This window comes from Anarhichas minor, unplaced genomic scaffold (assembly GCF_050575085.1).
Source record: "Anarhichas minor isolate MPS153535 unplaced genomic scaffold, ASM5057508v1 ptg000017l, whole genome shotgun sequence".
Classification (NCBI taxonomy): domain Eukaryota; kingdom Metazoa; phylum Chordata; class Actinopteri; order Perciformes; family Anarhichadidae; genus Anarhichas; species Anarhichas minor.
Genome location: NW_027466463.1, coordinates 4,697,727 through 4,723,873, shown reverse-complemented (window position 1 = coordinate 4,723,873; position 26,147 = coordinate 4,697,727). Strand labels below are relative to the sequence as shown.

Genomic DNA, 26,147 nt, shown 5'->3' with positions numbered 1-26,147 from the left:
CTATTAATGTGAACAGGTGTGATAACCTGCATGCCCCTTTGTAAGAATGCAGAACAAAAATCAATCAAATCAAATTATTTTGGTTTTTGATCAAAATGAGAAACTTGCTGAATGATCCACACATACAATATGAGATCAGTTTATTTGATGCATGTCAGGTATGAAAGCATACAGAATATGCCTTTCATGTTTTCCCATAATATTTATATTATATATATTATAATATATGCATATAGCTGGGCTCACACCAATCACGGAATCCATCGACTATTGGTCTAACGACGGATAAGCCGCAGGGCCCGAGGTGCCATATTTCTGGGGCTCCAGTGTAGTCAGCGGACATCTGGGCCAAAAATTCCTTCTCCGAGTGCTGCTCAATGTTTACAGTCCAATTAGCAACTAGAGACACGAGACTGGAGTTGGAGTTGAGAGACGACGCGTATGACCGGATTGTTTCACAACTAGCACATAACCGTCTAATTTCACACCAATAAAATGCTAAATTATCGCGAGATGATAGCTGGTGGGTTACGAGATTGCATTTTGGCCAAAGTGTTCCACCGTTTCTGCTCTCCATACAGACTGTTGAACTGATGTTGTCAGAATCAGAATCAGCACCGTTTATTTGTCAGAGTATGTTGCACATACAAGGAATTTGACATGGTGGATAGTGCATAACATTAAACAATCAACACAGTGCAAAAAATAGAAACATGTTAAAATGTACAATAAAATGTAGTGCACAAATAGATAACAGTACTGTACTGTACAACTGTAATGTAAGGGGAATGTAAAAGTGTCAAGTGTATTTAAATATAGAAACAGAAACAAGAAGGGATGTGCAGGGGAGTGTACCGGTAGGAAATTGTCTTGGGGATGACAGAGTCAGCCAGTGGGGGTCCCGGGCTTTGTTGATGAGCCCAACTAAAGATGGGAAAAAACTGGTCATGTGGCGTGAGGTCTTGGTCCTGATGGACCGCAGCCTTCTGCCAGATGGAAGGGGCTCGAACAGTTTATGTCCAGAGTGAGAGGGGTTGGCTACAATCTTTCTTGCTCACTTCAGGGTCCTTGAAGCGAACAAGTCTTGGAGGGACAGCAGATTGCAGCCAATCACCCTCTCAGCAGAGCGAATGATGCGCTGCAGTCTGCCCTTGTCCTTGGCTGTGGCTGCAGCGTACCAGACCGTGATAGAGGAGCAGAGGATGGATTCAATGATGGCTGTGTAGAAGTGCGCCATCATTGTGTTTGGCAGGTTGAATTTCTTCAGCTGCCTCAGGAAGTGCATCCTCTGCTGAGCCTTCTTGGTGATGGAGCTGATGTTCAGCTCCCACTTGAGGTCCTGGGTTATGGTGGAGCCCAGGAAGCAGAAGGACTCCACCGCGTCGACGGGGGAGTCACACAGGTTGATAGGGGCAGGTGGGGCTGCATTCTTCCGGAAATCCACTGTACTGACTGATGTACCTGCATTCAACCAAAGACTGCTCAAACGTGATTGGTCAATGCTATGCGGCCTACAAATGGAAACCACACCGCTTTCGGTACCAAAATCTTGTCCCGTTGCCTACAGATTCTACATGTGAATACAGACGCAAGAGGTAAAGCAAGTTTTAAGGTAGTCCCCTTAATGGTAGTTGTCCCAGTCTGGCTCATGCCCTCTGACCTTTTATGATGAGACTTTACTATGTTGCAATATTCTGTTTCCACAGAGTTTTGTGTTTGTTTTTTGCCCCTTGTTTCCTGTTTTTCATTCAGGTTTAGTGTTTCCTGCTTTTATTTTGAAGTAAACTCCTCATGTGTCTTGTCTTGTTTTACTTCCTGCCTTTTTTGTTTTGTTTTCCCGCCTTTGTGATTGTCTGCCCTGCCCTATAGTTTCACATGTCTCTCATCAGCCCTGTAGTCACTTTTGCTTCTGCTCACCTGTTCCCACTTCCCCATAACTTAGTCCATATTTATACCGCCCCAGTTCCTTTGTTCTTTGACGGTTTGTCTCCAGCTATGTTTGGAGTTCTGTACCAGTTTTCCATTCTATTTTTACAAGTGGTTCAGATTCTCTTATTCTCATTTCGTCATAGGCTATCTGCTACATTTTCATTGCTTCGGTAATTGCTCACAATATTGTAATCTAATAAGTGACATCATATTCATCGTATATCGAAGTATTATCAGATCCATCGCATTGCTAATTCTCAGGTCACTGCTGACCTCTTTTGGTTAAATCGATTCAATGTCTTATGAGTGAGGTATGATTAATTAAAAGGGGCAGGTAATGGAGACTTCCTGCTTGGCGAAATCTATAAAATGTCATGCTTGTCATTCCAGTACACTAGCCACATAGTCTTTGCTCAATCTGTTCTTATTCAGGTCACTGCTGACCATTAGCCATTGCTGGCTAAAGCCTATACATTGCAAGCAGGGCATTGCTGGCTAGAGCCTATACATTGCAAGCAGGGCAGTGCTGTCCTCAAACCATTGCTGGCTAAGATTAATAAAGTCAATCTCACAGATGCTCTGGTCAGTGCGACCTATTTGTCGCAGCACTTTTGTTCATGTCTACTCATTCATGGTAAATCGCTGATTGTAATCACTTAACCTCAAGTTTCTGCTCTCTAAGTGAGCAGCCCAACATCTCCCCTCACCAACCAGGTGGCTTTGGCGTTGGAAGGCTTAACAGCACTGTCTGAAAACACGCACGTCCTGTACTGTTGAGAATACTGAAAAACAACTATTGATGATTCATCAAGGGTTTTTACTCAGGTGTTTGAAAGCTGATTTGTCACAACACAGTGGCCTCAGTGGGACATTACAAAGTCATAATCAATCAAAAGGTATGGAGGGAAAAGAAGGCCAAATGACACAATCAAAGGTGGAAACAAAAGGGGGAATGTAGACACACAAATGCTGCTAATCAACTTTATTTTTATTTAGTTTGACTTAACTTTATTACAGATATTGTAGAAATGACAGACAGAATACTGTCACAGGAACTGAAATCTATAGCTGCTGATGATCGCAGGATCTTGTTGTTTTCGAAGAAGTACAGATAAGTGGAAAACGTTTCTATTGATTTGCTGAATGATAACTTTGGATCAGAAGGGATTGGAAGCTTTGTTATTGGCACTTATAAAGCAGGTTGATCCTCTTGACGTCCCAGTGGGACATGTCTTTCCTCTGGCCGATCTGTGCATTTGGGTTGGGGATGGGAGTGATGGAGTCCTTCCCATGCTGGATGGAGAAGGCTGTTTTTCCATAGTGCATAATGGAGGAGTAGTCGTAGGGACTGTTCAGGTTGTTGGTGTCCTGCTTGTGGAAGTTGTAGGCCATCTGCGGGTTGATGTTCTCCCAGTTGATCCGGACGTAGTTGTCGCGATCGCTCCTGGTCTGCTCGTGCTGGAAGCCAAGAGCGTGGTTGATCTCGTGCTGGATGATGCCGTAGTAGATGCAGCCCTGCCTGTTGAGAGAGAGCACCTGTCTGCCTCCCGTTCTGCCCAGAGAGGAGAAGCATCCGGCTTTGTTCTCAACGCTGATGTAGTCATTCTCGTTCCGACGGGGGACAAAGCGGAGGCAGGTGCTGCTGTGGTAGGCCTTCATAGCGCGGTCGATCGATTGCCTCTCCCTGCTGGTGAACTGACTGTTTATGGTAAAGGGAATCGTCACCAGGCCGTTGGAGGCTTTCTTCCACAGGCACTTCTGGGACCAGCACGTCATGGCGTTTCTGGTACTGGGAGCCAACAGGTCTCCTTCCAACAGAATCTCATTGGTGCCGTTGTTGGAGGTCAGAATCCTGGTGCTGATGTCGACGGTGTCATCTTCGTCCACTTGGGCCTCTGCTCCGCTTCCTTCCTCCATTATAGGATAGGCCTGAGAGAGGCCGAACAGGAGCAGCAGCAGGTTGGCAGAGGGAGTCATATTCATGTTGGGTCTGGTGCCTGTGAAGCTGATGTGGAGAGAGTCCTTGAAGCTTGATGTTTGACTCAGTTCAGTCCAGGCTCTTTATACTCTCCTATACAGGTGTGTCTGCAGGAGGATTATGGGTAGGGGTCCAAACTGCTAGGCCTAAGTAAACCTCTCCAGGGAGGTCTCCACAGACAAACCTACTGTTCAAACATGGTGTGTTATCTCTGTTGATCAGGTGGATGAACACAGAGGGGTTACTGGGTGGGTCTTGTGTAACTAGACATCTTGAATTGTCTTCAACCAAAAACACTTCACAATTAACTTCGTGAGACCAATATCTGCAAATGTTTTCAGCTGTAGCTAAATAATGTTAATGTGACATGGACAAATGACAAAAAAACATTTGTGATGTTGTCTTATTCTTTTAAGAAACATGTTAGACACAACACACTTGCAGTTTATCATTATCGCCATAACTGGCCAAATATGTTGTTCAAATATCAGCCTTCAATTGTAAAGATCATATTTTAATATTATTGACTGATGTTAAGACCACTAAAGTAACGTCTTGATTAATGTTGGTTGAATTGTTCAAATTCTTTGTAGAGACTAATTATGTTGAATGTTGATTTTTGCATCAACTGCATCATGTAATGCGATTGTAGGTAAATTTATGCTTTGAACAATCTTGAGAATGTATCTTGTTTAAAACTCTGTATCTTGTTGTAATTGCAATATTAGTCAGACAAAAAAATGCAAATTGTTCAGCCTTACGACTATTAATGTGAACAGGTGTGATAACCTGCATGCCCCTTTGTAAGAATGCAGAACAAAAATCAATCAAATCAAATTATTTTGGTTTTTGATCAAAATGAGAAACTTGCTGAATGATCCACACATACAATATGAGATCAGTTTATTTGATGCATGTCAGGTATGAAAGCATACAGAATATGCCTTTCATGTTTTCCCATAATATTTATATTATATATATTATAATATATGCATATAGCTGGGCTCACACCAATCACGGAATCCATCGACTATTGGTCTAACGACGGATAAGCCGCAGGGCCCGAGGTGCCATATTTCTGGGGCTCCAGTGTAGTCAGCGGACATCTGGGCCAAAAATTCCTTCTCCGAGTGCTGCTCAATGTTTACAGTCCAATTAGCAACTAGAGACACGAGACTGGAGTTGGAGTTGAGAGACGACGCGTATGACCGGATTGTTTCACAACTAGCACATAACCGTCTAATTTCACACCAATAAAATGCTAAATTATCGCGAGATGATAGCTGGTGGGTTACGAGATTGCATTTTGGCCAAAGTGTTCCACTGTTTCTGCTCTCCATACGGACTGTTGAACTGATGTTGTCAGAATCAGAATCAGCACCGTTTATTTGTCAGAGTATGTTGCACATACAAGGAATTTGACATGGTGGATAGTGCATAACATTAAACAATCAACACAGTGCAAAAAATAGAAACATGTTAAAATGTACAATAAAATGTAGTGCACAAATAGATAACAGTACTGTACTGTACAACTGTAATGTAAGGGGAATGTAAAAGTGTCAAGTGTATTTAAATATAGAAACAGAAACAAGAAGGGATGTGCAGGGGAGTGTACCGGTAGGAAATTGTCTTGGGGATGACAGAGTCAGCCAGTGGGGGTCCCGGGCTTTGTTGATGAGCCCAACTAAAGATGGGAAAAAACTGGTCATGTGGCGTGAGGTCTTGGTCCTGATGGACCGCAGCCTTCTGCCAGATGGAAGGGGCTCGAACAGTTTATGTCCAGAGTGAGAGGGGTTGGCTACAATCTTTCTTGCTCACTTCAGGGTCCTTGAAGCGAACAAGTCTTGGAGGGACAGCAGATTGCAGCCAATCACCCTCTCAGCAGAGCGAATGATGCGCTGCAGTCTGCCCTTGTCCTTGGCTGTGGCTGCAGCGTACCAGACCGTGATAGAGGAGCAGAGGATGGATTCAATGATGGCTGTGTAGAAGTGCGCCATCATTGTGTTTGGCAGGTTGAATTTCTTCAGCTGCCTCAGGAAGTGCATCCTCTGCTGAGCCTTCTTGGTGATGGAGCTGATGTTCAGCTCCCACTTGAGGTCCTGGGTTATGGTGGAGCCCAGGAAGCAGAAGGACTCCACCGCGTCGACGGGGGAGTCACACAGGTTGATAGGGGCAGGTGGGGCTGCATTCTTCCGGAAATCCACTGTACTGACTGATGTACCTGCATTCAACCAAAGACTGCTCAAACGTGATTGGTCAATGCTATGCGGCCTACAAATGGAAACCACACCGCTTTCGGTACCAAAATCTTGTCCCGTTGCCTACAGATTCTACATGTGAATACAGACGCAAGAGGTAAAGCAAGTTTTAAGGTAGTCCCCTTAATGGTAGTTGTCCCAGTCTGGCTCATGCCCTCTGACCTTTTATGATGAGACTTTACTATGTTGCAATATTCTGTTTCCACAGAGTTTTGTGTTTGTTTTTTGCCCCTTGTTTCCTGTTTTTCATTCAGGTTTAGTGTTTCCTGCTTTTATTTTGAAGTAAACTCCTCATGTGTCTTGTCTTGTTTTACTTCCTGCCTTTTTTGTTTTGTTTTCCCGCCTTTGTGATTGTCTGCCCTGCCCTATAGTTTCACATGTCTCTCATCAGCCCTGTAGTCACTTTTGCTTCTGCTCACCTGTTCCCACTTCCCCATAACTTAGTCCATATTTATACCGCCCCAGTTCCTTTGTTCTTTGACGGTTTGTCTCCAGCTATGTTTGGAGTTCTGTACCAGTTTTCCATTCTATTTTTACAAGGGGTTCAGATTCTCTTATTCTCATTTCGTCATAGGCTATCTGCTACATTTTCATTGCTTCGATAATTGCTCACAATATTGTAATCTAATAAGTGACATCATATTCATCGTATATCGAAGTATTATCAGATCCATCGCATTGCTAATTCTCAGGTCACTGCTGACCTCTTTTGGTTAAATCGATTCAATGTCTTATGAGTGAGGTATGATTAATTAAAAGGGGCAGGTAATGGAGACTTCCTGCTTGGAGAAATCTATAAAATGTCATGCTTGTCATTCCAGTACACTAGCCACATAGTCTTTGCTCAATCTGTTCTTATTCAGGTCACTGCTGACCATTAGCCATTGCTGGCTAAAGCCTATACATTGCAAGCAGGGCATTGCTGGCTAGAGCCTATACATTGCAAGCAGGGCAGTGCTGTCCTCAAACCATTGCTGGCTAAGATTAATAAAGTCAATCTCACAGATGCTCTGGTCAGTGCGACCTATTTGTCGCAGCACTTTTGTTCATGTCTACTCATTCATGGTAAATCGCTGATTGTAATCACTTAACCTCAAGTTTCTGCTCTCTAAGTGAGCAGCCCAACATCTCCCCTCACCAACCAGGTGGCTTTGGCGTTGGAAGGCTTAACAGCACTGTCTGAAAACACGCACGTCCTGTACTGTTGAGAATACTGAAAAACAACTATTGATGATTCATCAAGGGTTTTTACTCAGGTGTTTGAAAGCTGATTTGTCACAACACAGTGGCCTCAGTGGGACATTACAAAGTCATAATCAATCAAAAGGTATGGAGGGAAAAGAAGGGCAAATGACACAATCAAAGGTGGAAACAAAAGGGGGAATGTAGACACACAAATGCTGCTAATCAACTTTATTTTTATTTAGTTTGACTTAACTTTATTACAGATATTGTAGAAATGACAGACAGAATACTGTCACAGGAACTGAAATCTATAGCTGCTGATGATCGCAGGATCTTGTTGTTTTCGAAGAAGTACAGATAAGTGGAAAACGTTTCTATTGATTTGCTGAATGATAACTTTGGATCAGAAGGGATTGGAAGCTTTGTTATTGGCACTTATAAAGCAGGTTGATCCTCTTGACGTCCCAGTGGGACATGTCTTTCCTCTGGCCGATCTGTGCATTTGGGTTGGGGATGGGAGTGATGGAGTCCTTCCCATGCTGGATGGAGAAGGCTGTTTTTCCATAGTGCATAATGGAGGAGTAGTCGTAGGGACTGTTCAGGTTGTTGGTGTCCTGCTTGTGGAAGTTGTAGGCCATCTGCGGGTTGATGTTCTCCCAGTTGATCCGGACGTAGTTGTCGCGATCGCTCCTGGTCTGCTCGTGCTGGAAGCCAAGAGCGTGGTTGATCTCGTGCTGGATGATGCCGTAGTAGATGCAGCCCTGCCTGTTGAGAGAGAGCACCTGTCTGCCTCCCGTTCTGCCCAGAGAGGAGAAGCATCCGGCTTTGTTCTCAACGCTGATGTAGTCATTCTCGTTCCGACGGGGGACAAAGCGGAGGCAGGTGCTGCTGTGGTAGGCCTTCATAGCGCGGTCGATCGATTGCCTCTCCCTGCTGGTGAACTGACTGTTTATGGTAAAGGGAATCGTCACCAGGCCGTTGGAGGCTTTCTTCCACAGGCACTTCTGGGACCAGCACGTCATGGCGTTTCTGGTACTGGGAGCCAACAGGTCTCCTTCCAACAGAATCTCATTGGTGCCGTTGTTGGAGGTCAGAATCCTGGTGCTGATGTCGACGGTGTCATCTTCGTCCACTTGGGCCTCTGCTCCGCTTCCTTCCTCCATTATAGGATAGGCCTGAGAGAGGCCGAACAGGAGCAGCAGCAGGTTGGCAGAGGGAGTCATATTCATGTTGGGTCTGGTGCCTGTGAAGCTGATGTGGAGAGAGTCCTTGAAGCTTGATGTTTGACTCAGTTCAGTCCAGGCTCTTTATACTCTCCTATACAGGTGTGTCTGCAGGAGGATTATGGGTAGGGGTCCAAACTGCTAGGCCTAAGTAAACCTCTCCAGGGAGGTCTCCACAGACAAACCTACTGTTCAAACATGGTGTGTTATCTCTGTTGATCAGGTGGATGAACACAGAGGGGTTACTGGGTGGGTCTTGTGTAACTAGACATCTTGAATTGTCTTCAACCAAAAACACTTCACAATTAACTTCGTGAGACCAATATCTGCAAATGTTTTCAGCTGTAGCTAAATAATGTTAATGTGACATGGACAAATGACAAAAAAACATTTGTGATGTTGTCTTATTCTTTTAAGAAACATGTTAGACACAACACACTTGCAGTTTATCATTATCGCCATAACTGGCCAAATATGTTGTTCAAATATCAGCCTTCAATTGTAAAGATCATATTTTAATATTATTGACTGATGTTAAGACCACTAAAGTAACGTCTTGATTAATGTTGGTTGAATTGTTCAAATTCTTTGTAGAGACTAATTATGTTGAATGTTGATTTTTGCATCAACTGCATCATGTAATGCGATTGTAGGTAAATTTATGCTTTGAACAATCTTGAGAATGTATCTTGTTTAAAACTCTGTATCTTGTTGTAATTGCAATATTAGTCAGACAAAAAAATGCAAATTGTTCAGCCTTACGACTATTAATGTGAACAGGTGTGATAACCTGCATGCCCCTTTGTAAGAATGCAGAACAAAAATCAATCAAATCAAATTATTTTGGTTTTTGATCAAAATGAGAAACTTGCTGAATGATCCACACATACAATATGAGATCAGTTTATTTGATGCATGTCAGGTATGAAAGCATACAGAATATGCCTTTCATGTTTTCCCATAATATTTATATTATATATATTATAATATATGCATATAGCTGGGCTCACACCAATCACGGAATCCATCGACTATTGGTCTAACGACGGATAAGCCGCAGGGCCCGAGGTGCCATATTTCTGGGGCTCCAGTGTAGTCAGCGGACATCTGGGCCAAAAATTCCTTCTCCGAGTGCTGCTCAATGTTTACAGTCCAATTAGCAACTAGAGACACGAGACTGGAGTTGGAGTTGAGAGACGACGCGTATGACCGGATTGTTTCACAACTAGCACATAACCGTCTAATTTCACACCAATAAAATGCTAAATTATCGCGAGATGATAGCTGGTGGGTTACGAGATTGCATTTTGGCCAAAGTGTTCCACTGTTTCTGCTCTCCATACGGACTGTTGAACTGATGTTGTCAGAATCAGAATCAGCACCGTTTATTTGTCAGAGTATGTTGCACATACAAGGAATTTGACATGGTGGATAGTGCATAACATTAAACAATCAACACAGTGCAAAAAATAGAAACATGTTAAAATGTACAATAAAATGTAGTGCACAAATAGATAACAGTACTGTACTGTACAACTGTAATGTAAGGGGAATGTAAAAGTGTCAAGTGTATTTAAATATAGAAACAGAAACAAGAAGGGATGTGCAGGGGAGTGTACCGGTAGGAAATTGTCTTGGGGATGACAGAGTCAGCCAGTGGGGGTCCCGGGCTTTGTTGATGAGCCCAACTAAAGATGGGAAAAAACTGGTCATGTGGCGTGAGGTCTTGGTCCTGATGGACCGCAGCCTTCTGCCAGATGGAAGGGGCTCGAACAGTTTATGTCCAGAGTGAGAGGGGTTGGCTACAATCTTTCTTGCTCACTTCAGGGTCCTTGAAGCGAACAAGTCTTGGAGGGACAGCAGATTGCAGCCAATCACCCTCTCAGCAGAGCGAATGATGCGCTGCAGTCTGCCCTTGTCCTTGGCTGTGGCTGCAGCGTACCAGACCGTGATAGAGGAGCAGAGGATGGATTCAATGATGGCTGTGTAGAAGTGCGCCATCATTGTGTTTGGCAGGTTGAATTTCTTCAGCTGCCTCAGGAAGTGCATCCTCTGCTGAGCCTTCTTGGTGATGGAGCTGATGTTCAGCTCCCACTTGAGGTCCTGGGTTATGGTGGAGCCCAGGAAGCAGAAGGACTCCACCGCGTCGACGGGGGAGTCACACAGGTTGATAGGGGCAGGTGGGGCTGCATTCTTCCGGAAATCCACTGTACTGACTGATGTACCTGCATTCAACCAAAGACTGCTCAAACGTGATTGGTCAATGCTATGCGGCCTACAAATGGAAACCACACCGCTTTCGGTACCAAAATCTTGTCCCGTTGCCTACAGATTCTACATGTGAATACAGACGCAAGAGGTAAAGCAAGTTTTAAGGTAGTCCCCTTAATGGTAGTTGTCCCAGTCTGGCTCATGCCCTCTGACCTTTTATGATGAGACTTTACTATGTTGCAATATTCTGTTTCCACAGAGTTTTGTGTTTGTTTTTTGCCCCTTGTTTCCTGTTTTTCATTCAGGTTTAGTGTTTCCTGCTTTTATTTTGAAGTAAACTCCTCATGTGTCTTGTCTTGTTTTACTTCCTGCCTTTTTTGTTTTGTTTTCCCGCCTTTGTGATTGTCTGCCCTGCCCTATAGTTTCACATGTCTCTCATCAGCCCTGTAGTCACTTTTGCTTCTGCTCACCTGTTCCCACTTCCCCATAACTTAGTCCATATTTATACCGCCCCAGTTCCTTTGTTCTTTGACGGTTTGTCTCCAGCTATGTTTGGAGTTCTGTACCAGTTTTCCATTCTATTTTTACAAGGGGTTCAGATTCTCTTATTCTCATTTCGTCATAGGCTATCTGCTACATTTTCATTGCTTCGATAATTGCTCACAATATTGTAATCTAATAAGTGACATCATATTCATCGTATATCGAAGTATTATCAGATCCATCGCATTGCTAATTCTCAGGTCACTGCTGACCTCTTTTGGTTAAATCGATTCAATGTCTTATGAGTGAGGTATGATTAATTAAAAGGGGCAGGTAATGGAGACTTCCTGCTTGGCGAAATCTATAAAATGTCATGCTTGTCATTCCAGTACACTAGCCACATAGTCTTTGCTCAATCTGTTCTTATTCAGGTCACTGCTGACCATTAGCCATTGCTGGCTAAAGCCTATACATTGCAAGCAGGGCATTGCTGGCTAGAGCCTATACATTGCAAGCAGGGCAGTGCTGTCCTCAAACCATTGCTGGCTAAGATTAATAAAGTCAATCTCACAGATGCTCTGGTCAGTGCGACCTATTTGTCGCAGCACTTTTGTTCATGTCTACTCATTCATGGTAAATCGCTGATTGTAATCACTTAACCTCAAGTTTCTGCTCTCTAAGTGAGCAGCCCAACATCTCCCCTCACCAACCAGGTGGCTTTGGCGTTGGAAGGCTTAACAGCACTGTCTGAAAACACGCACGTCCTGTACTGTTGAGAATACTGAAAAACAACTATTGATGATTCATCAAGGGTTTTTACTCAGGTGTTTGAAAGCTGATTTGTCACAACACAGTGGCCTCAGTGGGACATTACAAAGTCATAATCAATCAAAAGGTATGGAGGGAAAAGAAGGCCAAATGACACAATCAAAGGTGGAAACAAAAGGGGGAATGTAGACACACAAATGCTGCTAATCAACTTTATTTTTATTTAGTTTGACTTAACTTTATTACAGATATTGTAGAAATGACAGACAGAATACTGTCACAGGAACTGAAATCTATAGCTGCTGATGATCGCAGGATCTTGTTGTTTTCGAAGAAGTACAGATAAGTGGAAAACGTTTCTATTGATTTGCTGAATGATAACTTTGGATCAGAAGGGATTGGAAGCTTTGTTATTGGCACTTATAAAGCAGGTTGATCCTCTTGACGTCCCAGTGGGACATGTCTTTCCTCTGGCCGATCTGTGCATTTGGGTTGGGGATGGGAGTGATGGAGTCCTTCCCATGCTGGATGGAGAAGGCTGTTTTTCCATAGTGCATAATGGAGGAGTAGTCGTAGGGACTGTTCAGGTTGTTGGTGTCCTGCTTGTGGAAGTTGTAGGCCATCTGCGGGTTGATGTTCTCCCAGTTGATCCGGACGTAGTTGTCGCGATCGCTCCTGGTCTGCTCGTGCTGGAAGCCAAGAGCGTGGTTGATCTCGTGCTGGATGATGCCGTAGTAGATGCAGCCCTGCCTGTTGAGAGAGAGCACCTGTCTGCCTCCCGTTCTGCCCAGAGAGGAGAAGCATCCGGCTTTGTTCTCAACGCTGATGTAGTCATTCTCGTTCCGACGGGGGACAAAGCGGAGGCAGGTGCTGCTGTGGTAGGCCTTCATAGCGCGGTCGATCGATTGCCTCTCCCTGCTGGTGAACTGACTGTTTATGGTAAAGGGAATCGTCACCAGGCCGTTGGAGGCTTTCTTCCACAGGCACTTCTGGGACCAGCACGTCATGGCGTTTCTGGTACTGGGAGCCAACAGGTCTCCTTCCAACAGAATCTCATTGGTGCCGTTGTTGGAGGTCAGAATCCTGGTGCTGATGTCGACGGTGTCATCTTCGTCCACTTGGGCCTCTGCTCCGCTTCCTTCCTCCATTATAGGATAGGCCTGAGAGAGGCCGAACAGGAGCAGCAGCAGGTTGGCAGAGGGAGTCATATTCATGTTGGGTCTGGTGCCTGTGAAGCTGATGTGGAGAGAGTCCTTGAAGCTTGATGTTTGACTCAGTTCAGTCCAGGCTCTTTATACTCTCCTATACAGGTGTGTCTGCAGGAGGATTATGGGTAGGGGTCCAAACTGCTAGGCCTAAGTAAACCTCTCCAGGGAGGTCTCCACAGACAAACCTACTGTTCAAACATGGTGTGTTATCTCTGTTGATCAGGTGGATGAACACAGAGGGGTTACTGGGTGGGTCTTGTGTAACTAGACATCTTGAATTGTCTTCAACCAAAAACACTTCACAATTAACTTCGTGAGACCAATATCTGCAAATGTTTTCAGCTGTAGCTAAATAATGTTAATGTGACATGGACAAATGACAAAAAAACATTTGTGATGTTGTCTTATTCTTTTAAGAAACATGTTAGACACAACACACTTGCAGTTTATCATTATCGCCATAACTGGCCAAATATGTTGTTCAAATATCAGCCTTCAATTGTAAAGATCATATTTTAATATTATTGACTGATGTTAAGACCACTAAAGTAACGTCTTGATTAATGTTGGTTGAATTGTTCAAATTCTTTGTAGAGACTAATTATGTTGAATGTTGATTTTTGCATCAACTGCATCATGTAATGCGATTGTAGGTAAATTTATGCTTTGAACAATCTTGAGAATGTATCTTGTTTAAAACTCTGTATCTTGTTGTAATTGCAATATTAGTCAGACAAAAAAATGCAAATTGTTCAGCCTTACGACTATTAATGTGAACAGGTGTGATAACCTGCATGCCCCTTTGTAAGAATGCAGAACAAAAATCAATCAAATCAAATTATTTTGGTTTTTGATCAAAATGAGAAACTTGCTGAATGATCCACACATACAATATGAGATCAGTTTATTTGATGCATGTCAGGTATGAAAGCATACAGAATATGCCTTTCATGTTTTCCCATAATATTTATATTATATATATTATAATATATGCATATAGCTGGGCTCACACCAATCACGGAATCCATCGACTATTGGTCTAACGACGGATAAGCCGCAGGGCCCGAGGTGCCATATTTCTGGGGCTCCAGTGTAGTCAGCGGACATCTGGGCCAAAAATTCCTTCTCCGAGTGCTGCTCAATGTTTACAGTCCAATTAGCAACTAGAGACACGAGACTGGAGTTGGAGTTGAGAGACGACGCGTATGACCGGATTGTTTCACAACTAGCACATAACCGTCTAATTTCACACCAATAAAATGCTAAATTATCGCGAGATGATAGCTGGTGGGTTACGAGATTGCATTTTGGCCAAAGTGTTCCACCGTTTCTGCTCTCCATACGGACTGTTGAACTGATGTCAGAATCAGAATCAGCACCGTTTATTTGTCAGAGTATGTTGCACATACAAGGAATTTGACATGGTGGATAGTGCATAACATTAAACAATCAACACAGTGCAAAAAATAGAAACATGTTAAAATGTACAATAAAATGTAGTGCACAAATAGATAACAGTACTGTACTGTACAACTGTAATGTAAGGGGAATGTAAAAGTGTCAAGTGTATTTACATATAGAAACAGAAACAAGAAGGGATGTGCAGGGGAGTGTACCGGTAGGAAATTGTCTTGGGGATGACAGAGTCAGCCAGTGGGGGTCCCGGGCTTTGTTGATGAGCCCAACTAAAGATGGGAAAAAACTGGTCATGTGGCGTGAGGTCTTGGTCCTGATGGACCGCAGCCTTCTGCCAGATGGAAGGGGCTCGAACAGTTTATGTCCAGAGTGAGAGGGGTTGGCTACAATCTTTCTTGCTCACTTCAGGGTCCTTGAAGCGAACAAGTCTTGGAGGGACAGCAGATTGCAGCCAATCACCCTCTCAGCAGAGCGAATGATGCGCTGCAGTCTGCCCTTGTCCTTGGCTGTGGCTGCAGCGTACCAGACCGTGATAGAGGAGCAGAGGATGGATTCAATGATGGCTGTGTAGAAGTGCGCCATCATTGTGTTTGGCAGGTTGAATTTCTTCAGCTGCCTCAGGAAGTGCATCCTCTGCTGAGCCTTCTTGGTGATGGAGCTGATGTTCAGCTCCCACTTGAGGTCCTGGGTTATGGTGGAGCCCAGGAAGCAGAAGGACTCCACCGCGTCGACGGGGGAGTCACACAGGTTGATAGGGGCAGGTGGGGCTGCATTCTTCCGGAAATCCACTGTACTGACTGATGTACCTGCATTCAACCAAAGACTGCTCAAACGTGATTGGTCAATGCTATGCGGCCTACAAATGGAAACCACACCGCTTTCGGTACCAAAATCTTGTCCCGTTGCCTACAGATTCTACATGTGAATACAGACGCAAGAGGTAAAGCAAGTTTTAAGGTAGTCCCCTTAATGGTAGTTGTCCCAGTCTGGCTCATGCCCTCTGACCTTTTATGATGAGACTTTACTATGTTGCAATATTCTGTTTCCACAGAGTTTTGTGTTTGTTTTTTGCCCCTTCTTTCCTGTTTTTCATTCAGGTTTAGTGTTTCCTGCTTTTATTTTGAAGTAAACTCCTCATGTGTCTTGTCTTGTTTTACTTCCTGCCTTTTTTGTTTTGTTTTCCCGCCTTTGTGATTGTCTGCCCTGCCCTATAGTTTCACATGTCTCTCATCAGCCCTGTAGTCACTTTTGCTTCTGCTCACCTGTTCCCACTTCCCCATAACTTAGTCCATATTTATACCGCCCCAGTTCCTTTGTTCTTTGACGGTTTGTCTCCAGCTATGTTTGGAGTTCTGTACCAGTTTTCCATTCTATTTTTACAAGTGGTTCAGATTCTCTTATTCTCATTTCGTCATAGGCTATCTGCTACATTTTCATTGCTTCGGTAATTGCTCACAATATTGTAATCTAATAAGTGACATCATATTCATCGTATATCGAAGTATTATCAGATCCATCGCATTGCTAATTCTCAGGTCACTGCTGACCTCTTTTGGTTAAATCGATTCAATGTCTTATGAGTGAGGTATGATTAATTAAAAGGGGCAGGTAATGGAGACTTCCTGCTTGGCGAAATCTATAAAATGTCATGCTTGTCATTCCAGTACACTAGCCACATAGTCTTTGCTCAATCTGTTCTTATTCAGGTCACTGCTGACCATTAGCCATTGCTGGCTAAAGCCTATACATTGCAAGCAGGGCATTGCTGGCTAGAGCCTATACATTGCAAGCAGGGCAGTGCTGTCCTCAAACCATTGCTGGCTAAGATTAATAAAGTCAATCTCACAGATGCTCTGGTCAGTGCGACCTATTTGTCGCAGCACTTTTGTTCATGTCTACTCATTCATGGTAAATCGCTGATTGTAATCACTTAACCTCAAGTTTCTGCTCTCTAAGTGAGCAGCCCAACATCTCCCCTCACCAACCAGGTGGCTTTGGCGTTGGAAGGCTTAACAGCACTGTCTGAAAACACGCACGTCCTGTACTGTTGAGAATACTGAAAAACAACTATTGATGATTCATCAAGGGTTTTTACTCAGGTGTTTGAAAGCTGATTTGTCACAACACAGTGGCCTCAGTGGGACATTACAAAGTCATAATCAATCAAAAGGTATGGAGGGAAAAGAAGGCCAAATGACACAATCAAAGGTGGAAACAAAAGGGGGAATGTAGACACACAAATGCTGCTAATCAACTTTATTTTTATTTAGTTTGACTTAACTTTATTACAGATATTGTAGAAATGACAGACAGAATACTGTCACAGGAACTGAAATCTATAGCTGCTGATGATCGCAGGATCTTGTTGTTTTCGAAGAAGTACAGATAAGTGGAAAACGTTTCTATTGATTTGCTGAATGATAACTTTGGATCAGAAGGGATTGGAAGCTTTGTTATTGGCACTTATAAAGCAGGTTGATCCTCTTGACGTCCCAGTGGGACATGTCTTTCCTCTGGCCGATCTGTGCATTTGGGTTGGGGATGGGAGTGATGGAGTCCTTCCCATGCTGGATGGAGAAGGCTGTTTTTCCATAGTGCATAATGGAGGAGTAGTCGTAGGGACTGTTCAGGTTGTTGGTGTCCTGCTTGTGGAAGTTGTAGGCCATCTGCGGGTTGATGTTCTCCCAGTTGATCCGGACGTAGTTGTCGCGATCGCTCCTGGTCTGCTCGTGCTGGAAGCCAAGAGCGTGGTTGATCTCGTGCTGGATGATGCCGTAGTAGATGCAGCCCTGCCTGTTGAGAGAGAGCACCTGTCTGCCTCCCGTTCTGCCCAGAGAGGAGAAGCATCCGGCTTTGTTCTCAACGCTGATGTAGTCATTCTCGTTCCGACGGGGGACAAAGCGGAGGCAGGTGCTGCTGTGGTAGGCCTTCATAGCGCGGTCGATCGATTGCCTCTCCCTGCTGGTGAACTGACTGTTTATGGTAAAGGGAATCGTCACCAGGCCGTTGGAGGCTTTCTTCCACAGGCACTTCTGGGACCAGCACGTCATGGCGTTTCTGGTACTGGGAGCCAACAGGTCTCCTTCCAACAGAATCTCATTGGTGCCGTTGTTGGAGGTCAGAATCCTGGTGCTGATGTCGACGGTGTCATCTTCGTCCACTTGGGCCTCTGCTCCGCTTCCTTCCTCCATTATAGGATAGGCCTGAGAGAGGCCGAACAGGAGCAGCAGCAGGTTGGCAGAGGGAGTCATATTCATGTTGGGTCTGGTGCCTGTGAAGCTGATGTGGAGAGAGTCCTTGAAGCTTGATGTTTGACTCAGTTCAGTCCAGGCTCTTTATACTCTCCTATACAGGTGTGTCTGCAGGAGGATTATGGGTAGGGGTCCAAACTGCTAGGCCTAAGTAAACCTCTCCAGGGAGGTCTCCACAGACAAACCTACTGTTCAAACATGGTGTGTTATCTCTGTTGATCAGGTGGATGAACACAGAGGGGTTACTGGGTGGGTCTTGTGTAACTAGACATCTTGAATTGTCTTCAACCAAAAACACTTCACAATTAACTTCGTGAGACCAATATCTGCAAATGTTTTCAGCTGTAGCTAAATAATGTTAATGTGACATGGACAAATGACAAAAAAACATTTGTGATGTTGTCTTATTCTTTTAAGAAACATGTTAGACACAACACACTTGCAGTTTATCATTATCGCCATAACTGGCCAAATATGTTGTTCAAATATCAGCCTTCAATTGTAAAGATCATATTTTAATATTATTGACTGATGTTAAGACCACTAAAGTAACGTCTTGATTAATGTTGGTTGAATTGTTCAAATTCTTTGTAGAGACTAATTATGTTGAATGTTGATTTTTGCATCAACTGCATCATGTAATGCGATTGTAGGTAAATTTATGCTTTGAACAATCTTGAGAATGTATCTTGTTTAAAACTCTGTATCTTGTTGTAATTGCAATATTAGTCAGACAAAAAAAATGCAAATTGTTCAGCCTTACGACTATTAATGTGAACAGGTGTGATAACCTGCATGCCCCTTTGTAAGAATGCAGAACAAAAATCAATCAAATCAAATTATTTTGGTTTTTGATCAAAATGAGAAACTTGCTGAATGATCCACACATACAATATGAGATCAGTTTATTTGATGCATGTCAGGTATGAAAGCATACAGAATATGCCTTTCATGTTTTCCCATAATATTTATATTATATATATTATAATATATGCATATAGCTGGGCTCACACCAATCACGGAATCCATCGACTATTGGTCTAACGACGGATAAGCCGCAGGGCCCGAGGTGCCATATTTCTGGGGCTCCAGTGTAGTCAGCGGACATCTGGGCCAAAAATTCCTTCTCCGAGTGCTGCTCAATGTTTACAGTCCAATTAGCAACTAGAGACACGAGACTGGAGTTGGAGTTGAGAGACGACGCGTATGACCGGATTGTTTCACAACTAGCACATAACCGTCTAATTTCACACCAATAAAATGCTAAATTATCGCGAGATGATAGCTGGTGGGTTACGAGATTGCATTTTGGCCAAAGTGTTCCACCGTTTCTGCTCTCCATACGGACTGTTGAACTGATGTCAGAATCAGAATCAGCACCGTTTATTTGTCAGAGTATGTTGCACATACAAGGAATTTGACATGGTGGATAGTGCATAACATTAAACAATCAACACAGTGCAAAAAATAGAAACATGTTAAAATGTACAATAAAATGTAGTGCACAAATAGATAACAGTACTGTACTGTACAACTGTAATGTAAGGGGAATGTAAAAGTGTCAAGTGTATTTAAATATAGAAACAGAAACAAGAAGGGATGTGCAGGGGAGTGTACCGGTAGGAAATTGTCTTGGGGATGACAGAGTCAGCCAGTGGGGGTCCCGGGCTTTGTTGATGAGCCCAACTAAAGATGGGAAAAAACTGGTCATGTGGCGTGAGGTCTTGGTCCTGATGGACCGCAGCCTTCTGCCAGATGGAAGGGGCTCGAACAGTTTATGTCCAGAGTGAGAGGGGTTGGCTACAATCTTTCTTGCTCACTTCAGGGTCCTTGAAGCGAACAAGTCTTGGAGGGACAGCAGATTGCAGCCAATCACCCTCTCAGCAGAGCGAATGATGCGCTGCAGTCTGCCCTTGTCCTTGGCTGTGGCTGCAGCGTACCAGACCGTGATAGAGGAGCAGAGGATGGATTCAATGATGGCTGTGTAGAAGTGCGCCATCATTGTGTTTGGCAGGTTGAATTTCTTCAGCTGCCTCAGGAAGTGCATCCTCTGCTGAGCCTTCTTGGTGATGGAGCTGATGTTCAGCTCCCACTTGAGGTCCTGGGTTATGGTGGAGCCCAGGAAGCAGAAGGACTCCACCGCGTCGACGGGGGAGTCACACAGGTTGATAGGGGCAGGTGGGGCTGCATTCTTCCGGAAATCCACTGTACTGACTGATGTACCTGCATTCAACCAAAGACTGCTCAAACGTGATTGGTCAATGCTATGCGGCCTACAAATGGAAACCACACCGCTTTCGGTACCAAAATCTTGTCCCGTTGCCTACAGATTCTACATGTGAATACAGACGCAAGAGGTAAAGCAAGTTTTAAGGTAGTCCCCTTAATGGTAGTTGTCCCAGTCTGGCTCATGCCCTCTGACCTTTTATGATGAGACTTTACTATGTTGCAATATTCTGTTTCCACAGAGTTTTGTGTTTGTTTTTTGCCCCTTCTTTCCTGTTTTTCATTCAGGTTTAGTGTTTCCTGCTTTTATTTTGAAGTAAACTCCTCATGTGTCTTGTCTTGTTTTACTTCCTGCCTTTTTTGTTTTGTTTTCCCGCCTTTGTGATTGTCTGCCCTGCCCTATAGTTTCACATGTCTCTCATCAGCCCTGTAGTCACTTTTGCTTCTGCTCACCTGTTCCCACTTCCCCATAACTTAGTCCATATTTATACCGCCCCAGTTCCTTTGTTCTTTGACGGTTTGTCTCCAGCTATGTTTGGAGTTCTGTACCAGTTTTCCATTCTATTTTTACAAGTGGTTCAGATTCTCTTATTCTCATTTCGTCATAGGCTATCTGCTACATTTTCATTGCTTCGGTAATTGCTCACAATATTGTAATCTAATAAGTGACATCATATTCATCGTATATCGAAGTATTATCAGATCCATCGCATTGCTAATTCTCAGGTCACTGCTGACCTCTTTTGGTTAAATCGATTCAATGTCTTATGAGTGAGGTATGATTAATTAAAAGGGGCAGGTAATGGAGACTTCCTGCTTGGCGAAATCTATAAAATGTCATGCTTGTCATTCCAGTACACTAGCCACATAGTCTTTGCTCAATCTGTTCTTATTCAGGTCACTGCTGACCATTAGCCATTGCTGGCTAAAGCCTATACATTGCAAGCAGGGCATTGCTGGCTAGAGCCTATACATTGCAAGCAGGGCAGTGCTGTCCTCAAACCATTGCTGGCTAAGATTAATAAAGTCAATCTCACAGATGCTCTGGTCAGTGCGACCTATTTGTCGCAGCACTTTTGTTCATGTCTACTCATTCATGGTAAATCGCTGATTGTAATCACTTAACCTCAAGTTTCTGCTCTCTAAGTGAGCAGCCCAACATCTCCCCTCACCAACCAGGTGGCTTTGGCGTTGGAAGGCTTAACAGCACTGTCTGAAAACACGCACGTCCTGTACTGTTGAGAATACTGAAAAACAACTATTGATGATTCATCAAGGGTTTTTACTCAGGTGTTTGAAAGCTGATTTGTCACAACACAGTGGCCTCAGTGGGACATTACAAAGTCATAATCAATCAAAAGGTATGGAGGGAAAAGAAGGCCAAATGACACAATCAAAGGTGGAAACAAAAGGGGGAATGTAGACACACAAATGCTGCTAATCAACTTTATTTTTATTTAGTTTGACTTAACTTTATTACAGATATTGTAGAAATGACAGACAGAATACTGTCACAGGAACTGAAATCTATAGCTGCTGATGATCGCAGGATCTTGTTGTTTTCGAAGAAGTACAGATAAGTGGAAAACGTTTCTATTGATTTGCTGAATGATAACTTTGGATCAGAAGGGATTGGAAGCTTTGTTATTGGCACTTATAAAGCAGGTTGATCCTCTTGACGTCCCAGTGGGACATGTCTTTCCTCTGGCCGATCTGTGCATTTGGGTTGGGGATGGGAGTGATGGAGTCCTTCCCATGCTGGATGGAGAAGGCTGTTTTTCCATAGTGCATAATGGAGGAGTAGTCGTAGGGACTGTTCAGGTTGTTGGTGTCCTGCTTGTGGAAGTTGTAGGCCATCTGCGGGTTGATGTTCTCCCAGTTGATCCGGACGTAGTTGTCGCGATCGCTCCTGGTCTGCTCGTGCTGGAAGCCAAGAGCGTGGTTGATCTCGTGCTGGATGATGCCGTAGTAGATGCAGCCCTGCCTGTTGAGAGAGAGCACCTGTCTGCCTCCCGTTCTGCCCAGAGAGGAGAAGCATCCGGCTTTGTTCTCAACGCTGATGTAGTCATTCTCGTTCCGACGGGGGACAAAGCGGAGGCAGGTGCTGCTGTGGTAGGCCTTCATAGCGCGGTCGATCGATTGCCTCTCCCTGCTGGTGAACTGACTGTTTATGGTAAAGGGAATCGTCACCAGGCCGTTGGAGGCTTTCTTCCACAGGCACTTCTGGGACCAGCACGTCATGGCGTTTCTGGTACTGGGAGCCAACAGGTCTCCTTCCAACAGAATCTCATTGGTGCCGTTGTTGGAGGTCAGAATCCTGGTGCTGATGTCGACGGTGTCATCTTCGTCCACTTGGGCCTCTGCTCCGCTTCCTTCCTCCATTATAGGATAGGCCTCCAGCTGTCGCCTCAGAGCAGCAGCTATGCCCGGACCCGGCCGCCGCCGCCTCAGAGCAGCGGCGACCTCCAGCTCCGGCCGCCGCAGTCTCCGAGCAGCCGCGACCTCCAGTTTCGGCCGCCGCAATCCCTGAGCCGCACCGACCTCCAGTCCCAGCCGTCTCCGAGCCGCACCGACCTCCAGCCCCAGCCGTCTCCGAGCCGCAGCGACCTCCAGCCGTCGCCGTGCCGCAGCGACCTCCAGCCGCCGCAGCGACCTCCAGTCCATGCCGCTGCCGCCTCCACGCTGCAACAACCTCCAGCCCCTTACACTGCTGGGTCATCAGTCTATCCCCCTGAGCCTCAGTCTATGGACTCCTGTTACCCGGAGCCCCGTCTCCGAGAGTCAGAGACCCGTTCCCCGTCTGATCTCCAGCCTATAGAGACCCATTCCCCGTCTGATCTCCAGCCTCTAGAGCCCTGTTCCCCGTCTGATCTCCAGCCTCTAGAGCCCTGTTCCCCGTCTGATCCCCAGCCTCTAGAGTGCAGTTCCCCTCTTGATCCCCAGCCTCTCGAGTGCAGTTCTCCTGATCCCCCAGTCTCTAGAGTTCCGTCCTCCTGACCCCCAGTCTCTAGAGTTCCGTCCTCCGGACCCTCAGTCTGCCCAGTGTGGAAGGCTGCTGTGTTGACATGAAGCCTCACTTTCTCGGTCGGAGAAACCAAGGTCATAGGATTTATTTTAAATTGTGTCATACATGCGTAGCTAACCTTAGCTAACATAGCCATGCCTCAGGCAAAGTGCATGTAACGTTATCCCACAGTGGGCTAATGTTACTCCCTTACCGGGAGCTATAACATCACGTTTGTTAAAATCATCAGAGGGACAGTTTTAAAAAATGCATACAAGCACATTGTTCCATGTCAAATTTGACATATTTCCATACTAGGAAAACTGAGAATATATTGTTATAGAAAATAAATGCTAACATGGAAAACATACTAAGTTCACACAAATTATTACCGTCAAAATCAGAATCCATGACATTGATGTCAGTAGTGCAAACCACAGAACCACTGTGGTGCATCTAGGTGTCCAGGTGGCTTGAGTTGGAGTAGAAGTGAGTTTGGGAATGGTGCAGTAATGTCAGTGGTGTATAGTAACGAAGTAGAAATACTTCGTTACTGTACTTAAGTCGTTTTTTTGGATATCTGTACTTTACTTTACTACTTATATTTCTGTTGACTTTTACTTTTACTTCACTACATTTTGCAAAGAAAACTGATACTTTTACTCCGATACATTTCCCCTGAAACCTTCGTTACTCGCTACAAAATCAAATCTATCTTTAGAAAAAAAATGAGACCAACGTCAGGGACTGTGGTGGAACAGAGACTGCAAGCAAGCAGGTTTAGCGAATCAGTGGTCCTAGCTTGCAAGTTAAATCATTGGTTAATCACGTTAATGCGCAATTGCAAACAAGTGCTCTCAAAGCCGCGGCGTTTTGATTCCCAGTGATGCCCAGGATGCTATATGCTATAGCTAGCGAGCGACTGAGTAGAATTCCACTCTACGATGACTGATTTCATCATAGAAGCAGAAATGGAAGCACCTGCTACTCCCGCAACAAACGATGGTGGTGACGAAGACCAACACCTGTGGATCGCTAGCGAGTTAGTGAGCTGAGGAAGTGTTGACAGTTGTGCAGCACTAGTTGGCTAATGTTAGCTAGCCACCACACCATAGGATTGACAGGAGCCGCGAGAGCGCAGCATTAGGGTTAGTATTAGTGTTAGCATTAGGGGAATCCTTCCCAGCTGTGCGCAAGCTGTCTGTGAAGCTGAACGCACCTCTACCTGCCTCAGCGGCCTGTGAAAGGCTGTTTAGCGTCGCAGGACTAGTCTTCAGCCCAAGAAGAGCGAGACGGAATTCTCGCAATTTTGAAAACCAACTTCTTTTGAAGATGAACAGGACATTTTTCAGTTTCAAGTAATGACTGGGTTGTTACTTTCGGTGCTGCTTTAGTATTGATCATGTTTTGATATTTGAGTCATTTTGTGGATGATCAGATGGAGTTATGATGGTAGCAGTCGCCCAATTGCAGATTCAGCTTGAGCAAAACCTTTGCCTATTGTGTTCAATTCAGGCCCATAGGAGTTTACTGTCATGGTCCCAGGTGTGTCTGCCTGGGCGTGGCCTTCCTTTCCCCCTCCTGCTGCCAATCAACTCACACACATGGAACTCATTCCCTCATCAAGCTCCCACAGTATATCTACTCAGCTCTCCCTCAACTCCTCGCCAGATCGTTTGTTCTCTCTCCGTGAACGACAGCTACGGCCTCTTGGACTTGTATTTCTTTCCCGTCTGTAACCTTGTGCTTCCCCCCAGCTACAGCCTCTCTGCCCCCCCCCCCCCCCCCCCCGGAACTCTCCTGGAGAACTGCCTCAACCAGCCACCAGCCCGCAGAGGACGCCAGCCCAGCTCCCACACCTCTCTCTGGCAAATAAAGAAAATTGTGTTTAACTCCAACTCCGAGTCCTTGCTTTTGGGTCCAGCCCCGCACTACCATGACAGAACGATCTGGCCATGTGGACCCAGCAGTGGACCCAGCAGAACCGGTGCAGAAGCCCACCGTCTCGACGGCGCTTTCCAGCCAAGGAGCCTTACTCGGACAACATCAAGCGTATCTCCACACCCTATTTGACAACGACCGGGCAATGGTAGACCAAATCGCGGAATTAACAAGGAAAGTGTCTCTGTTAACCTCTCGGTTGCCTCCCTCAGCTGATCCTGCACAGCCCGGCCTCCAGCCCTCTCCAGCTCTGCTCCCGGAAGTACCCACTCCATTTAGAGAGTCCTATGCTCCGGACCCTGAACCCTTCTCCGGAGACCTGGGTAGGTGCCGAGGTTTTCTTCTCCAGTGTTCTCTGGTTTTTAGCCAGCGGCCGTTGACCTTCCCCTCTGATGTTTCCAAGGTACGCTATATTTTGGGACTGTTGAGAGGAAGGGCTTTAGCCTGGGCAGAGGCCGTTAATTCTAATCTGGCAGTTACAGCCCTTTCCTATGAAGACTTCCTTTGCAGGATGAAGGGGGTTTTCGACCACCCGGACCACGTTGGTAATGCGGCTAGACGCTTGCTTAACCTTCGCCAGGGCCCCAGAAGTGCGGCTGATTACTCTGTGGAGTTTAGAACACTCGCAGCGGATTCCAGATGGAACGATGAGGCCTTGCGAGGGGCGTTTTTGAATGGGCTCAGCGAACACCTAAAGGATGAACTGGCTTCTCGTGATGAACCTGTAGACTTTGATTCTCTGGTTTCCCTAGCTATCCGGCTCGATAACCGCCTGCGTGAGCGACACAAGGAGAGGGCCGGCCGTCCCAGTCAGTTTGCCAGCTCCCACTCGTCACCACCTCAAGCTAACTGGGGAGTGCAACCCCCCATCCCGGTTCAGTACCCCATGCCGGCTCATCCCTCCACGCCTCCAGACCCTGCTCCTCCTGGCGAGGAGCCCATGCAGCTGGGCCGGGCTCATCTTTCTCCTGCTGAACGGTTGCGCAGGATGAGGGTGGGTGAGTGCCTGTACTGCGGCCAGTCCGGTCACTTCATTGCTCTCTGCCCAGTCCGCCCAAAAGAC

At 45.2% G+C, this 26,147-nt stretch overlaps 5 protein-coding genes across 5 annotated transcripts; all 5 read right to left on the bottom strand.

Annotated features, from left to right (window-relative positions):
- Positions 1–3,108: 3,108 nt before the first annotated feature.
- LOC142951338 (high choriolytic enzyme 1-like) lies at positions 3,109–3,912 on the bottom strand. The gene has a single exon (XM_076092835.1). The coding sequence runs from the start codon at positions 3,910–3,912 to the stop codon at positions 3,109–3,111; it is 804 nt and encodes a 267-aa protein (XP_075948950.1).
- Positions 3,913–7,778: 3,866 nt separating this feature from the next.
- On the bottom strand, positions 7,779–8,582 carry LOC142951339 (high choriolytic enzyme 1-like). Its single transcript, XM_076092836.1, has one exon. It carries the CDS (start codon positions 8,580–8,582, stop codon positions 7,779–7,781), a length of 804 nt encoding a protein of 267 aa, XP_075948951.1.
- Positions 8,583–12,448: 3,866 nt separating this feature from the next.
- LOC142951341 (high choriolytic enzyme 1-like) lies at positions 12,449–13,252 on the bottom strand. Its single transcript, XM_076092838.1, has one exon. It carries the CDS (start codon positions 13,250–13,252, stop codon positions 12,449–12,451), a length of 804 nt encoding a protein of 267 aa, XP_075948953.1.
- A 3,863-nt stretch (positions 13,253–17,115) lies between these two features.
- LOC142951340 (high choriolytic enzyme 1-like) lies at positions 17,116–17,919 on the bottom strand. The gene has a single exon (XM_076092837.1). The coding sequence runs from the start codon at positions 17,917–17,919 to the stop codon at positions 17,116–17,118; it is 804 nt and encodes a 267-aa protein (XP_075948952.1).
- A 3,864-nt stretch (positions 17,920–21,783) lies between these two features.
- On the bottom strand, positions 21,784–22,803 carry LOC142951254 (high choriolytic enzyme 1-like). The gene has a single exon (XM_076092748.1). It carries the CDS (start codon positions 22,801–22,803, stop codon positions 21,784–21,786), a length of 1,020 nt encoding a protein of 339 aa, XP_075948863.1.
- Positions 22,804–26,147: the final 3,344 nt, after the last annotated feature.